Source organism: Lissotriton helveticus, chromosome 5_1 (genome assembly GCF_964261635.1).
Source record: "Lissotriton helveticus chromosome 5_1, aLisHel1.1, whole genome shotgun sequence".
NCBI classification, from domain to species: domain Eukaryota; kingdom Metazoa; phylum Chordata; class Amphibia; order Caudata; family Salamandridae; genus Lissotriton; species Lissotriton helveticus.
In genome coordinates this window covers 1,574,597,133-1,574,613,345 of record NC_136065.1, presented here as the reverse complement: position 1 = coordinate 1,574,613,345, position 16,213 = coordinate 1,574,597,133, and the positions used below count along the sequence as shown (strand labels likewise).

Genomic DNA, 16,213 nt, shown 5'->3' with positions numbered 1-16,213 from the left:
CTTCCATAGGTTAACATTGACTGGTTTTCACTTGAAATTTCTTCTAAGTGTGGAGTTTTGAAACTTTAAAATATTCATCTAAAATCAGCCGAATAATGAGTTCCAAATTACTCACCTGTGATCAGGGGAGAAGCCAGTACTGAACCTTCTAGTGCAGTACTGAACCGTAAAATTAATCCTAACCGTACTTACCAGTTACCTGCATTTTCTTCCATAGGAAACCATTGACTGTTTTTCTGTGAAATTTCTGTCGATTTTTGCAAACTACAAATATTCTTTAAAAATCGTACCAAGTACCAAACCGTAATTGCTTACCTGACTTAGGTAAAGGTCCCAGTGCTGAATTTAGGAGTCCAGTACTGGATTACAAAAGTAACGAGAACCTACTTTACCTGTGACTTGAATTTCCTCCCATAGAATAACATTGCTTGTTTTTTCACTGAAAAGTTTCTAAGTGTCAACTTTGAAAATACATTTATATTCTTTAAAAATCACAACTTTAACTAAAACGCTTTTACTAAACTGTTTACAGCTTAGGTCCCGGGGCAAAATCCAGGATCCAGTCCAGTGGTTAGAAAAGTAATCCTTAAAGTAATCAACTGCATTAATGCAGAAAAACCCATTGAGCTCAATGTTAAATTGTGTTTGAAATTGTGTTGCCAATTGCAACCACTGTAGCTATTGTACTTACAATATCTATTGCCTTTTTGCAAAGTAATTATCTAAAGTCACTCATATTGAGAAAAGTATGTTTTGATACTTGTTGGTTCTAAAGTAAAACAATTATATCTTTTGATATAAAACAATTGGCCTAGAGTTCAGTTCTTGAGTGTGTGACACCTTTTGCTGACTGAGTGTGTACAACAAATGGGTTACACTGTCCTCTGATACTGCCTTACTGCTCGATTAAGCTACCACTTCGGAGAGTAAGGTTATATCTAACTTTAACCTCTGTCATACCTCTGGAGACTGGGGACTCTATACACAATGTACCTTACTTTGGTCCAGTATATATAGAGCCACTTTGTTACATTGGTGGACCAGTGGTGGGATACAAACTTGCATTAGTTGGACTACTTGGTTACCATCTGATCACACGACAGAACTCCTATATTGCCTATAGAATTCTGAAATTGTTTTTTCCAAAATCCTAAATGTCTCGTCAGGGCCTTGCTTAAAGTCCCATTAGAATTCTAGAAAAATAAAAAGTCACTATATTCAAGGGTAGAGGGTTAGAACTGTCAGGTTAGAATGTCTCAACAGACCCCAGCTATTAGTGAAGATAACATCATGGACCTGGTTGAGGAGCTCGACCTCACACCTTACTTACACTTGGCTTTCAAGGAATTGAGGTCCTTATGCAAAATTAAAGATATTGCAATCAGCCTGCATCCAACCAATCAAGGGCTCCAGGAGCTCCTGACTGAGTATGCTAAAGGCCACCCCTCTGAGCATGGTGATGACCAGTCAGAAGGGGGAGAGGTGTCAGAGGAGGAGGATAGTTCCCCCCCCCCCCGTCATCTCTAGGGAGGAGAGGGACCCCATACCCTTTACTCCAAGAATCAATCGCTGGGATCCTAGGCCTCACACAGGTGGGACAGGCCCTAGAGAAAACATTGGGAATAGCCCCAGTGAAGAGGACAGCTTTTAAAGCAAAGCTGGCAAAAAGAATAGACCCCCATCAATGGTGGCAGCAATAATACCAATAAGGATAGATAAGAGAATTCTGATCCTAAAATCCCCAAAGGGATTGTCCCAAAATTTGAGGAAGGTGATGACATTACCAAGTGGTTCACAGCCTTTGAGAGGGCTTGTGAAATAAGAAGGGTAAAGAAACCTCTTTGGGGGAACTCCTGTGGGAAATGTTCTCTGGTAACTGCAGAGACAGGCTTCTGACCCTCTCTGGGCCAGATGCAGGGTCCTATGACCTCATGAAGAACACTCTGATTGAGGGATTTGGGCTCACTACTGAGGAGTACAGAATTAGATTCAGGGGGCTCACAAAACCCACACCCAGTCCTGGATTGACTTCGTAGACTACTTAGTAAAGACGCTGGATGGTTGGTTAGCTGGACATAATGTGCATGATTTCACTGGCCTTTACAATCTGTTTATGAAGGAACATATATTAAGTAACTGCACAAATGAAAAGCTGCATCTGCATTTGGTAGACCTAGGTCTAATTTCTCCCCAAGAATTGGAAAAGAAGGCAGACCATTGGGTCAAGACTAGGGTGACAAGGACAACCACTGGGGGTGACCAAAAGAAGGTGGTTACAAAACTTCCCTAAGGGAAAGGTGGTGAGAATCCCCAAGATAAAAAGTCTGAGTCTTCCAAAGGCACCCAGAAACCTGTATAGGTGGGTGGGTCCCAAACTACTCCCTATGTGCCTCAGCCCTATAGGGGGAAGAACTTTGATACCCCCAAGGCCTATTTTAACAACTGTAAGAAGTTGGGACATTTAACTGTAGACAAAAATTGCCCTCAAAACAAGGCCCCTAAGGCACCCAGTACAGCTACTCCTGGGGCAGCAAGTTTACAAATGGGATCAGAGGAGTGCCCAGAACAAGTCGGAGAATACACTCAAGCAAGTCTAGTTTCCTTTTGGGAGGTGGAGTTTGACACTGTAGCTGTGTGGCCACCCAACCTGAATAAGTATTTGCAATACCCTTAAATTAATGGAACTAGAATAGAAGCACTGAAGGATACAGGTGCCAGTGTCACAATGGTGTGAAATACACTGGTTTCAACAGAGCAATACCTAATTGGAAAAACTCACCCAGTCACCAATGCTGACAGTGTTACCACTATTCATCCAATGGCTATGGTGACACTTGGTTGGGGAGGGGTTACTGGCTTGAAATAGGTAGTGGACTCTCAAAAGTTGCCAGCTGACTGTCTGCTTGGAAATGACCTAGAAACCTCAGCCTGGGCCGAGGTTAAGCAAGAAACCCATGCAGCAATGCTGGGTATCCCTGAATTGGTGTGTATGCAAACAAGAGCACAGAGCAAAAAGAATGGTGAACAAGTAGGTTTGGAGCCTGAAAGTATGGCCCAACCAACCAAGTGAAAAAGCAAGAAGACTGGGGGACCAGCTTCTACACAGCCACATTCTCAGGACCCCTCTCCTCAGGGAGAGGACTTGCAAATCCTAGAGGGAACTGAGCCCATGGAGCTTGAGCCTTACCAGGTAGAACTCTTGGGCCCAGGGGGACCCACTAGGGAAGAGCTTTGCCAGGGTCAGCAAGACTGTCCCACTCTTGAAAGCCTGAGGCAGCAAGCTGTTTCAGAAGCACAGTGAGATGTCAGTGGTACCCACAGAGCTTATTGGGAAGAGAGATTACTGTATGCTGAGGCAAGAAATCCCGCTCCTGGAACCACCTGGAGAGTAGTAGTGCCACAGAAGTACAGGGAGTTCCTCCTAACTTTGGCTCATCACTTCCCATAGCTTGTCATTTGGGGCAAACCAAAACTTGGGAAAGGCTAGTGAGCCACTTCTACTGGCCCCAGATGCACCAAAAGGTGAAGGAGTTTGTTAGCTCTTGTGTTACCTGTCAGGCCAGTGGCAAGACAGGTGGCCAGACAAAGGCCCCCGAGATACCACTGCCAGTGGTGGGGGTTCCCTTTGAAAGGGTAGGTGTGAACATTGTGGGTCCGCTTGAGCCTCCCACATCCTCAGGGAACAAATTAATTCTAGATGTAGTGGATCATGCTACTAGGTACCCTGAAGCAATTCCCCTTAGGACTACTAAAGCTCCTGCAGTAGCCAAGGCTCTCCTAGGTGTCTTTACCAGGGTATGGTTTCCTTAGGAGGTGGTTTCAGACAGGGGTACCAACTTCATGCCTGCTTACCTGAAGCACATGTGGATGGAGTGTAGTGTGCAGTACAAGTTTACTACCCCATACCATCCACAAACCAATGACCTTGTTGAGAGATTCAACAAGACATTGAAAGGTAAGTCCAGTGGGTCGCACACTGCTTGACCTATCAGCGTGTTTCCCCAAAGCATTGTGGTCCATGAAGTAAGCATCAGCGGGTGCGCCTCTGCCAGGGTCTTGAGCAAAAAATCACTGTCGCGTTGGCCATCCCTGGACACGTGTTTCGAGGTTGTTACCTCTCGTCATCAGGGAATAGGCATATATGTAGGGGTGCTGCGTAGGCTGCCAAAAAATATTCTCAGGTCCGGTACCACTCGTAGCACGCAGGTGCGTAACCCGGGCTCGTCAGCCCCACCAGCTCAAGAGAGCTTGAATATAAAAGAAAGTCCAGTGGGTTGCACACTGCTTGACCTATCAGCGTGTTTCCCCAAAGCATTGTGGTCCATGAAGTAAGCATCAGCGGGTGCGCCTCTGCCAGGGTCTTGAGCAAAAAATCACTGTCGCGTTGGCCATCCCTGGACACGTGTTTCGAGGTTGTTACCTCTCGTCAGCAGGGAATAAGCATATATGTAGGGGTGCTGCGTAGGCTGCCAAAAAATATTCTCAGGTCCGGTACCACTCGTGGCACGCAGGTGCGTAACCCGGGCTCGTCAGCCCCACCAGCTCAAGAGAGCTTGAATATAAAAGAAAGTCCAGTGGGTCGCACACTGCTTGACCTATCAGTGTGTTTCCCCAAAGCATTGTGGTCCATGAAGTAAGCATCAGCGGGTGCGCCTCTGCCAGGGTCTTGAGCAAAAAATCACTGTCGCGTTGGCCATCCCTGGACACGTGTTTCGAGGTTGTTACCTCTCGTCAGCAGGGAATAGGCATATATGTAGGGGTGCTGCGTAGGCTGCCAAAAAATATTCTCAGGTCCGGTACTACTCGTGGCACGCAGGTGCGTAACCCGGGCTCGTCAGCCCCACCAGCTCAAGAGAGCTTGAATATAAAAGAAAGTCCAGTGGGTCGCACACTGCTTGACCTATCAGCGTGTTTCCCCAAAGCATTGTGGTCCATGAAGTAAGCATCAGCGGGTGCGCCTCTGCCAGGGTCTTGAGCAAAAAATCACTGTCGCGTTGGCCATCCCTGGACACGTGTTTCGAGGTTGTTACCTCTCGTCAGCAGGGAATAGGCATATATGTAGGGGTGCTGCATAGGCTGCCAAAAAATATTCTCAGGTCCGGTACCACTCGTGGCACGCAGGTGCGTAACCCGGGCTCGTCAGCCCAACCTCGAAACACGTGTCCAGGGATGGCCAACGCGACAGTGATTTTTTTGCTCAAGACCCTGGCAGAGACGCACCCGCTGATGCTTACTTCATGGACAACAATGCTTTGGGGCAACACGCTAATAGGACAAGCAGTGTGCGACCAATTGGACTTTCTAAGACATTGAAAGGTATGATCATGGGACTCCCTGAAAAACTCAAAAGGAGATGGGATGTCCTGTTACCATGCCTGCTTTTTACTTTAGGGAAGTGCCACAGAAGGGAGTAGGGGTTTCTCCCTTTGAACTTCTGTTTGGTCATCCTGTAAGGGGACCACTATGTCTTATGAAGGAGGGTTGGCAGAGGCCTCTCCAAGAACCCAAGCAAGACATTGTGGACTATGTGCTTGACCTAAGGCCCAGAATGGCTGAGTATATGGAAAAGGCATCCAAGAATCTTGAGGCCAGCCAGGAGCTTCAGAAGCACTGATATGACCAAAAAGCTGCACTAGTTGAATTTCAACCTGGGGAGCACGTATGGGTTTTGGAGCCAGTGGAACCAAGGGCCCTCCAAGACAGATTGAGTAGCCCTTACCCTAGCCTGGAGAAAAAGAGCGAGGCCACTTATTTAGTGGACCTGGGCACAAGCAGGACACCCTAAAGGGTTATCCATGTGAGCCGCCTTAAACTCTACTATGACAGGGCTGACATCACCATGCTGATGGTGACTTATGAGGAACAGGAAGCAGAGAGTGAACCTCTCCCTGATCTCCTCTCTTACAGCCCAAAAGATGGGTCAGTGGATGGAGTAGTCTTTTCAGACACCCTCTCTACCCAACAGCAGACTGACTGCAAGCAAGTCTTGCAACAGTAGTCTAGTCTCTTTTCCCTGACCCCTGGTCTGACCAACTGGTGTACTCATGATGTGGACACTGGTGACAGTAACCCCGTCAAAAACAAGATCTATCGACAATCAGACCAAGTCAAGGAAAGCATCAAAGCTGAAGTCAGCAAGATGCTGGAGTTCGGGGTTATTGAACCCTCTGAGAGCCCCTGGGATAGCCCAGTGGTTCTGGTCCCCAAGCCTCATCCACAGGGTGGAAAGAGAGAGATGAGGTTCTGTGTGGACTATAGAGGGCTCAACTATGTCACCAAGACAGATGCTCACCCCATTCCAAGAGCAGATGAGTTGATAGACAAGTTGTGGACAGGCAAATTTCTCAGTACCTTTGACTTAACTGCAGGGTACTGGCAGATTGGCATGGCCCCAGGAGCAAAAGAGAGAACAGCATTCTCCACACCTGACGGGCACTATCAGTTTACTGTAATGCCTTTTAGGTTAAAGAATGCCCCTGCCACCTTCCAGAGGTTGGTGAATCGAGTCTTGACTGGGTTGGAATCCTTTAGTGCAGCTTATTTTGATGATAATGCTGTCTTTAGCTACACCTAGCAGGATCACCTGATCCACCTTGGGATGGTTTTACAAGCCTTGCAATCTGCAGGTCTAACTATCAAGGCATCCAAATGCCAGATAGTGCAGGGCACTGTGTTGTACCTGGCCCACCTTGTTGCTTGTTGTTGGAGGCCAGGTACGACACTTACAGCCCAAGATCCAGAGTATCATGGAATGGGCAGCACCAACAGCCCAGAGCCAAGTCAGGGCATTCCTTGGCTTGACTGGATACTACAGGAGGTTTGTGAAGGGATATGGGTCCATTGTGACTCCCCTCACAGAACTCACCTCCAAGAAAATGCCCAAGAAAGTAAACTGGACTGTTAGTTGCCGAAAGGCTTTTGACACCCTAAAAGAGGCAATGTGCTCAGCACCAATTCTAAAAGCACCAGATTATTCCAAGCAGTTCATAGTGCAGACTGATGCCTCTGAGCTAGGGATAGGAGCCACTTTCTTACAGTCAGTCTGTCCACAGCCGGGCCATAATTCAGGCGTACTACCTGTTCCTTGCCTTGATGTATATAAATGCCCAGGAAACAGACAGCACCCTCGCACCATGTTAGAGGAAACCCACAGTGCCCTGGTTTTGTGACGTCCGTGAGTGGAAATAATTCAGACTTAGCCCGATTTATGTGTAGTCTGGAAAAGGCTCAGTGATGAGTGATTTCGTCAAAAATCTGTGTCAAGTTTTCAGCAGGATGGCGTCCAAATAGTAGCATATCATCGGCACCGAAAGAGTACCGTTTACTCTTATCCTGGCAGTTGGTTGGGCGTATGAGAGCGATATTATTTAAATGAACATGCACATATTTTCTGATAATGCACATTTAAGTGATGAGTTCCTCCGAATGGTAACAGACCACAGCCTGAATAATACAATTCAACTAAGCTTTTCTAACATTAATTCACCCTGTTTTGTTGCAGAGTCCTAGACTTCATCAGCGTAATGACCTATGATTTCCATGGAGGCTGGGACAATGTCACAGGTCACAACAGCCCTCACCGTGTAGGGCCGGAAGACAAGGGTGACTTCATTTACTCTAACAGTGTAAGAGTAAAACTCTAATCCAGTGCTTCTATCCTTACAAATTCATGTTGTGTCTGAAGGGGCTTCATCACTAGTGACATGATATGCTTCTGGTGTCCACAGGAGTCTGCAATGAAGTACTGGAGAGATAATGGCGTCCCTGCCGAGAAGCTGATGATGGGATTCCCAACCTATGGCCGCACCTTTCGCCAAATTACCCCAAATGATTGCAGAATTGGTGCCCCAGTCAGTGGTGCTGGATCTTCTGGAACCTACACCCGCGAAGCTGGATTCTTGGCGTACTATGAGGTGCTTTTTTGAGTGATTTCAATTAATATATTTCTCTAAGATCAACCGGTGTTCAGAAAGTGTTGGTCTTTTGATTTACTCTTTCCTGTTCTCGACCACATACAACAAATTACACTTCTGTTCTTACAGATCTGCACCTTCCTGAAAGGAGCCACAATGAAATGGAGCGATGAGCAGAAGGTGCCTTATGCCTGCAAAGACTATGAGTGGGTGGGCTACGACAACGCTGTGAGCTACGAGGGCAAGGTAGGCCATGAGATCATGTACATCACTACATTAACTCAAGATGATGGAAAGGAATGCTTATCTTATTAAATGTTTCATATACTTGCCATTCAAAACTCCTCACGGCTAGAGCGAGGATACGAATCAAACTGTGCTTCCATGTAACCATTTAAACACCAGGTCACTACCAGAGTTTCCCTTTTGCTAAGAGACTTTTTTGTTTACGTGCAACCAAAGCTCTGCAACTTACCACTGCAAACGTTTTGCTTAATTAGATATCAGCCAACTGGGTCTGAGATTTATGTTTGATATACTATTATTCCAAGAAGAGTTTATTTATGACTTATGCGCCTGCTTTCATGATTTATGGTTAAAAGTGTTTTATAATTATAACACTGTTAGAAATGGGGGTCTCTAGTAGGCAGAGATAGGTACCTTTGTCCAAATAGGGACCCTTGCTTCTAGTCAGGGTAAGGGGGATACACACTTCAGATAACCCCTGCTCGTCCCCTTGGTAGCTTGGCACAAGTAGACAGGCTTATCCCAAAGGCAATGTGTAAAGTATTTGTACCAACACTCACAGTAACACAGTGAAAACACCACAAAAGGACTGGACACCACACCGGTTTAGAAAAATAAAGTATCTTTATCTAGACTAAACAAGACCAAAATGACAAACATACAAGAAAAATGACTTTCAAAAGGATATTGCAAAAATAAGCTTGTAGAAAGTCATTTTTCCTAATACTTGTGAGCTGGATTTTTGTTGTTTTGGTCTTGTTTAGTCTAGATAAAGATACGTTATTTTTCTAAACTGGTGTGGTGTCCTTTTGTGGTGTTTTCACTGTGTTACTGTGAGTATATGTACAAATACTTAACACTCATATGTTGTTATGTTATGCTATGTTATGTTGCGTTACATTATGCAGATTTGCATAACTTACTATCACCCGGGAGGCTATCCTGGCGCTGAGCAGGTGTGAGTTCTAGGAACAACTCTAGCAAGTATTCCCTGCCTATTAGGACCACAGCGTGACATGTTGTGTCCCCAACTGCTACCTCAAGAGACCATCTACTTTCTAGCTCCTCCCCATCCAGTCTGCGACCACCATGGGACTGGACTGCACCACTTGCAAGAGACAGCCAGGAGGTAGACCTCCATACAGATGCCACTCCCAGCAGCCCAAATGCGTGAGGCAGAGCATAACCACGGCAGGTTAAAGAGCAGAAGGCTACTTTATTAGGACAGGTGAACAGTTGAAATCTAAATACATAACACATATGCCAACATCCCCGTCTCACTAATACAAAGTTCAACTAGCCCCCCCACAACATGAACCAACCCCAAACAAACTATCCAAATCTTTCTCACCATACTCCTATCATTTTATTCACGGTACACTCACTTTTGCACCAACCATCGCTCCCTTGTACTCCCTCTGCCAAGGTCATCCCTGTCCCAACTCTTCTGACCCATTTCATGATTCTTATGCTTCTCTGCCACCCATGAAAAAACGTCATTTTTCCTTTCTCCCCGGAATCTAACGACCAAATCTGTTGATCAAAATAGGCTGCCACTCTAACAGTTCATCTAAACCTGCCAAACAGTAAGTTGTTGCCTCAACAGCCTAAACGAATTTAATAACACCATCTTGATACCATAATTTTTTTTGACAGACTGACTTTCAGTCCCAACAAGTACAGCTCATTCCCCTAAAGGACAAATGCACCCCATCCTGCCTATAAAACATAGGGTGCTCACTTTTGATATCTGCATATTCTACCACCCTAATGACTCTACCATTGAAAAAATGGCTCATCTCTCGGTTTACTTTTTTTCTGGCCCTTTCAACTGCACAACTGCAGTGCATTTCACAATTTCCAACCAAAACCTACTTGCCACCAAAGCCGTCCAAAATATACATGTGCCCAACCACATTCGACAAATCACATACAAATCTCAATAATTATTTCTTTTAACAGCCCCAAACCTGACAACTGCACCAAAACAGTCTCCCCAAGGTGGATTAAAAAGACGATGGGGACATAGTAACCCACCCGCTAACGTAGATAGCCATGGCAATAACTGACCCTACTTTGTCCCCCTTCTGCTACACCATTCAAATTTTGGTCCTGTAGACCAAAACCCATTTTTCCTGGAAGGATGGGTTTCCATCTGTCTGATAATCCACACGTAGAAGCATGGAATACCGGGTTCAGCTACACAACCTGAAACCAAAAGAAAACTTTACAATCAAAAGCTCAATAATGCATTTCAATATCCCTAATACAGCGTTTAGAACATGCAGAGCACTACTTGACCAAATTCATAACTTCGAAACTAAACAAAAAGCCTAATCTCTTTCCTTCTGATGCTGCACCTATCCGAATGGAATGTGTACCGGAATCCATCATTTTTTTCATATGCAAACCAATCTTGACCTTGCTCCCCTTGGGAACAGTCCAGCCAGACCTCCCAGACCAGGTCCTACCTGAACCAGAAACAAGCACCCTGGGAACGGTTTCGGGTATCACCCTTAATCAGCCAGGGTAGCATGAATCCAGTGGCACAGTGAGCACAGGACCCACGTCTTGGCGATGGCCTTCCCACATAGGGTGACTAAAGCAAAAAGAACAGATGATGGACAGAATGCTGAACAAATCAAATATTCACCCCGAGTCACAGATCTGCATTTAATCTATCATTTATTTATTCTCCACGCCACCCCAGTTTGAACCAAGTCATTTGAAAATGAGTCTTGACCCCGCTCCCCATGGTAACAGTCCGGGCTGAACTGCCAGGTCAGGTCCTCCCGGGACAAGAAACAAGCATCCTGGGTCCAGTTTTGGGGTATCACCACTCATCAACTAGGCTAGCTTGAATCCAGTTGCACAGTGAGCACATGACCTACGCCTGGCGCACTCTTCCCATTTATGGAGATAAAAGCAAAAAAAAACAGATGAAAAAAAAAAGAGATGATGTTCAACCAGCAGTCTTTTCCTATCTGCATGGCAAAATATTAAGCCCGTATGAGCTCTCTCATCTCTTTGAACCAAGCATCCACTTCGGCATATTCTATTGCGTATCCTATGCAAGATAATCCTTGCCCTTTTCCCGTTTGATCCTTCGTGAATTGTTCCAAATAATGGCACAAATGATCAAGCCTTTTCTCAACATCCTTCTCCTTCATACCGTCTTCTGCACCTCTTTCCAGAAGCTCTGAACAACCATAACATACATAGCTTCAATAACTGTACTTCAAAGCTTCAAAATCCGACCAACACAACGAATGTAAACTTGTTCCCAAACCCAATAACCTCTTGTGGTTACTGGTTCCCTCTTCTTGCCCACCCTCTTTTTTTTTTTTTTGTCCATCCCTGAAGTAGACACCTTCCCATTTCACCTGCTGATGGTTCGTAACCCCAGAATAATTTTCCATAAAAACTGATCCCTGCCCATTTTCCTGCAAATGTTGTAGATGACACACCTTTATAAATATGATCATGATGAACTTCACTACTTCCTCTCTTCTATCTGTTAGCTCATTAGTGCTCTGACCTCTTCTTAAAGCCCCACTGTTGAGAAATTGCTTCCAAGTCTTCCTTTAAGCTGTCCTAGTACTCTGTGCCAGTGAGGTTTCAATCAAACTGAGTATCTTCGCTCTCCCATTTTCCATTTCTCTGTTGGTACCTCAGTCTTCCGCAGATATCCTCAATGCAACAAATCATGGAATCTCTGCCACTGTGAATGAGACAATGCGTCTGCTATGTTATTGTTCACACCTGGCACATGTTTTGCTCTAAATAGAATATTTTATTATAGATATGTTTTATTTTCAAGATTAAGCAGCATAATGTGGTACCGACATGCACCCATAACTTTGGGGACTTAAACGGAGTTAACCACATTGTCATTACAGTGATTTACCAAGCATAAGGTATCCATCGATCTGCTAGAAATATATTTGTGAGTACATCATCTCTATTGTTTTGCATGGCTTTAGGTGGCATCTGATCTCAGTTGAGGTCCATCTGCCCCATCTGTTGACCCCAATGCATAGTACTTGAGCTAGCTGCCCCTCACCTTGTGCTCAGTTTGCATAATGTGTTTGGCATGGTATTGTGCAGTGTCTTGTATGTAAGGGAAATTCCCCCTTCTCCATTTCAACAATAAGAATTCTTCCTTCCAAGGGTGCACATTCTGGGATCTGAATCCCTCCAGCCCCTCCGCCAGCCAGGCGTGTCGTAATTGAGTGTACTTCAGGAATTGATTCTGCTTCAGTCTAAATTGCTGCAGTAGGGAGAGGAAGGGCATGGCGTCCCCATTTTCCAGCAGATCTCCAACTTTGGAGATTCCAACCCCTTCAGTTTCCCATATTTAACCTACCCATGACCCCACCCATAGTGTTATTTCTTTTGGTGACTTTTTGTGCCTAGCCAATACATTTAGTAGCTTTTTCCCATGTGTCTACTGTCACTTGGTTGCTGGCAGCAACTGTCAGGATGTTTTCCCCCACACAGGTAATGTGAATGTGTTCTTGTCTGTAGCTTTGTCCTTTCCAACCAAAAGGCCGAGTGGTCCTGGGGAGTGAAGTTCCAATAGTTTATATTTATCAGATGTGACGCTCAGTAGTAGGCCTTAATATCTGCAATGGTGAGCCCTCTGTTGTAGGGATTTCGTTGTATCCTGTTAAGTGCTACTCTGGCATGAAGTACTGGGTTTTTCAGAACCGGTACCGAACCGGTAACCCAGCGGTGCCAGGGACAACACCCTAAAACTTCGGGTTCTTCCTGATTCAGACTACAGAAACACAGAGTCTTCTAGGTGAAGTCAAAGATCGAATTTATTGGCTGCAACCAAGTAACAGGCGTCCAAAAGTACAACACGGTGTATATTCTCAGGAGACTGCTCAAAAAACAAAGCCAGCCTTCTCTTTTTATACAAAATATTACGCTTTAGGCAAACATTCTTTAGTTTACAGTTGACCATTCACATATTTTCACTACAAAGGAAAAGCAGAGTCATGATGACAATCCCACATTTCAGTTTGTTCAGCCCACAATCAATTACCCGGCAAGGCCCAGTATTTTCATCAGATATCGACGGACCCCCAATAAAAACGGGCACCTCCTCCTCGTAAAGCAAGTCATAAAGTAGGAAACAGGGACAGGTGTGTGCAAGATTAGGTGTGGTTTGTGAGCGATGAAAGGTTTATGGCATGTTGTGCCTTGATACTATCTCGTTCGGCCACTGGGAGAGGAACTGACCGAACAGGTTTGGCCTTGGGCAGTGGAGTCAGCTTGCCCAGGTCGTAGAGAAGTCAGGGAAGGTGTACGTGTCCTTCAGGGTCGTGTTTGGCCTTAATCATTGGCCTATGTGAGGGCAACTCAAAAAATGGCTGCCGTACACAAAATGGAACCCGAGGGTTCAGGACGAAAACTACGATTTCAAGGTGAAATCGTCACTCGAATATGATGAAAATGCTTGTGCATAGTGTACTAGCCATTCTCGGTCTTCTGATATCAAAACCGTCATGGTACGACGATGTTTATAACACGGGTCCAGAATTTCAAGTACTACAGACCCTCCTTTTGCCCTTACATAGGCAATAACCTATACTCATGCTAATCTGAGTCCAGGTCTATATGCATAAAGTCATTGAGATGCTGCTGTAGCATCATCCTATTACTTAGCTCGTCCCTTGATACAGGTTTCCTTACACACGAAGTAGCACAGAGGCCACATATTGCAGGAGCACACTGTACGCACAGACAGAACAGGAAAAGAATGGCTAAGATCATCCCAATGACCATTAGACTTTTCCATCCCCAGGCGGATATCAGTTCCCAGAACCATCCCATCAACGACCAATCTCCTTTATCCACATGAATAGATTCGGAAATCTTATGCAGTTTGGAGATGGCCTGGTACACTGTTGGAGCGTTATCTGGAATGAAAACACAGCAACTTGATTGGATCACTCTACATACCCCACCTCGGTCTGCAAATAAGACGTCTAACGCGACCCTGTTCTGAAGGGTCATAAGACGATCCGACTGGAGCTCAGCAGTCAAGTTACTAAGGGCACCGGCAGTTTCAACTACGGTGGACTCAACCACCCTTGTCAATTGCCTTATGTTCCTGCTGTTAACCATGGGTCCCCAGAACGGCAGAAAACCCTTTACGAAGTCTCCAAATTCTTGTTCTGCAGTATCCTCTTTACTGAAGACACCTCTAGCTATCCTTGTCTTATGGTAATCTGCCGCAGCTGTGTAGGTGGGAGGCAACAGGAACGAAACAAAGCATGTGCCCGAAAAGTCAGGGGGCAACCATGTATAAGCTCTATCATGGCAGATGAAATAGGTACCCCTAGCTGCTAGGAACGAAGGGGAAGTCTGGGACGCAAAAACATATGTTTCAGTGCAGGTACTCTTCCCTAACTGAGCTCTGGGATTCTTGCCAATACCTTGCAGACATAAGTGACCCTGTTGGGGTACAATCCAAATCGGGGAAGATCTCTTAGCTTGCTGTTTATCACTCAGAGTAACTCCATATCCGGTCACGTTCCATCCTATATATACTAGTGTCTCCTCTCTCGGGATAGTCTCATAGGAAATGTCTTCCTTAATCATATCTACTATACCCTTAACTAGAGCACTATTCTTAGGATTGTCTGTCACAGAACGTAGGGGGTAGGTCTCATGTGCGTAGATAAACATTGTTCTGTATGCCCACACAGAACCATTATGGCTGAAAGGCAGAACCAGATAAGGGATACCTTTATCCGTTGTGTGAGGCATAAGACCACACACCCAACAGTTAGTTGTGTTCATAACTAGTTGGTGTTGGTGCAAAAGCTGAACGAAGGAGTTATTAATAAACTCTAATCTCCTAGCGGACTCATGTTCAGGAAGAGGTTGAAAAGAATGTGGGGAAACAGTAGAAGGAGGAGGTATGGGCGATGCAGTGGGTGTAAATGTCACTTGAAAAGAGAATAAAACATATCCTATAAAAAACATCATTACACTGAACAACATAAAAATGCATAGTATCAAAAAGCGTTTCGTGGTCATCATTCTACATATTCTGGCTTTAAAGTTCATTGTTTTGGCAGGTCTCTCCATCTCGAGAAACTCCATCCTCTCTAAGATGCTGCTCGCGATGGTAGGGTGTTCTATGCTAAGGAATGCTTCTGTCAGTCCAGGGCATCTCCCTTAGACCAACCAGAACTGTCGACCTAACGTCTTCAGCTGCACCCCAAAGACTTGGGCAACCGCGACCCTACAGCTGAACCCGGATGGTGGTTCGAAAAACAAAAATAAAAAAGTTTCTCAGATGAGAGAGCTGCACTTTCAAATTTTAGCAAAGAAAAGGATTTTTTTTTTTATTTATTTGTCCATAGTTCTCGGCCTCAGATTATAACGTTTCTTCCCAGGTACTGTCTGGTCTTGAAACAGGAGTTCAGGCTCTGTAGTGTCCAATCGTATTGACGGCGGCACAGCTTCTTGCAAGAGATTGTCACTTTCTTTTTCAGAAATTGTTCCTTTCAGCGTGCATCACTGAAAGGTAGAAAGCGAGGCACAGTTTCAGTCTCTGAGTCAGCGATACCCTCCTGGACCCACCGGTCATACGGTAGAGGCAAAGGCACCCTCTTGCAGTGTACACCGTGGATCCAGTGCTTCTTCCCCTCCACTCGAACGGCTGATCTTGTTGAGAGAAGAACTAGATGAGGGCCGGTCCACCGGGGCTGGTCATTCTTTGTTCGCTGGAAGTTATTGACCAGCACCCAGGATCCAGGGTCGATGTGATGACCTGGAGCTTCAGAGACCTGAGGCAGAGTATCGTGAACCTGTTGGTGTAAAACACGCAATTTAGCCGTCAATTCATACAAATAATCAAGCAGGACAGGGTGTTCGATCTCACTGAATTTTGTCGGCCTTGGCACTCCCCATATGTTGGCCGGACGGCCGAACACAATCTCATATGGACCAAGTCCCACTCGCGAATGCACAGTCATTCTGGTTGAGAGGAGTGCTAAAGGCAGAGCGTCAGGCCATTTAAGACCAGAGCTCGC

At 45.4% G+C, this 16,213-nt stretch overlaps 1 protein-coding gene across 1 annotated transcript in view; it reads left to right on the top strand.

Moving 5' to 3' along the window:
- Positions 1–16,213, top strand: part of LOC144752699 (acidic mammalian chitinase-like) — a 397,830-nt gene that overhangs the window by 203,575 nt on the left and 178,042 nt on the right. The window contains exons 6-8 of the mRNA XM_078640565.1: positions 7,502–7,625; positions 7,728–7,913; positions 8,043–8,159. Of these exons, the coding sequence (XP_078496691.1) occupies positions 7,502–7,625; positions 7,728–7,913; positions 8,043–8,159 (427 nt within the window). The remainder of the gene's footprint in view (positions 1–7,501; positions 7,626–7,727; positions 7,914–8,042; positions 8,160–16,213) is intronic.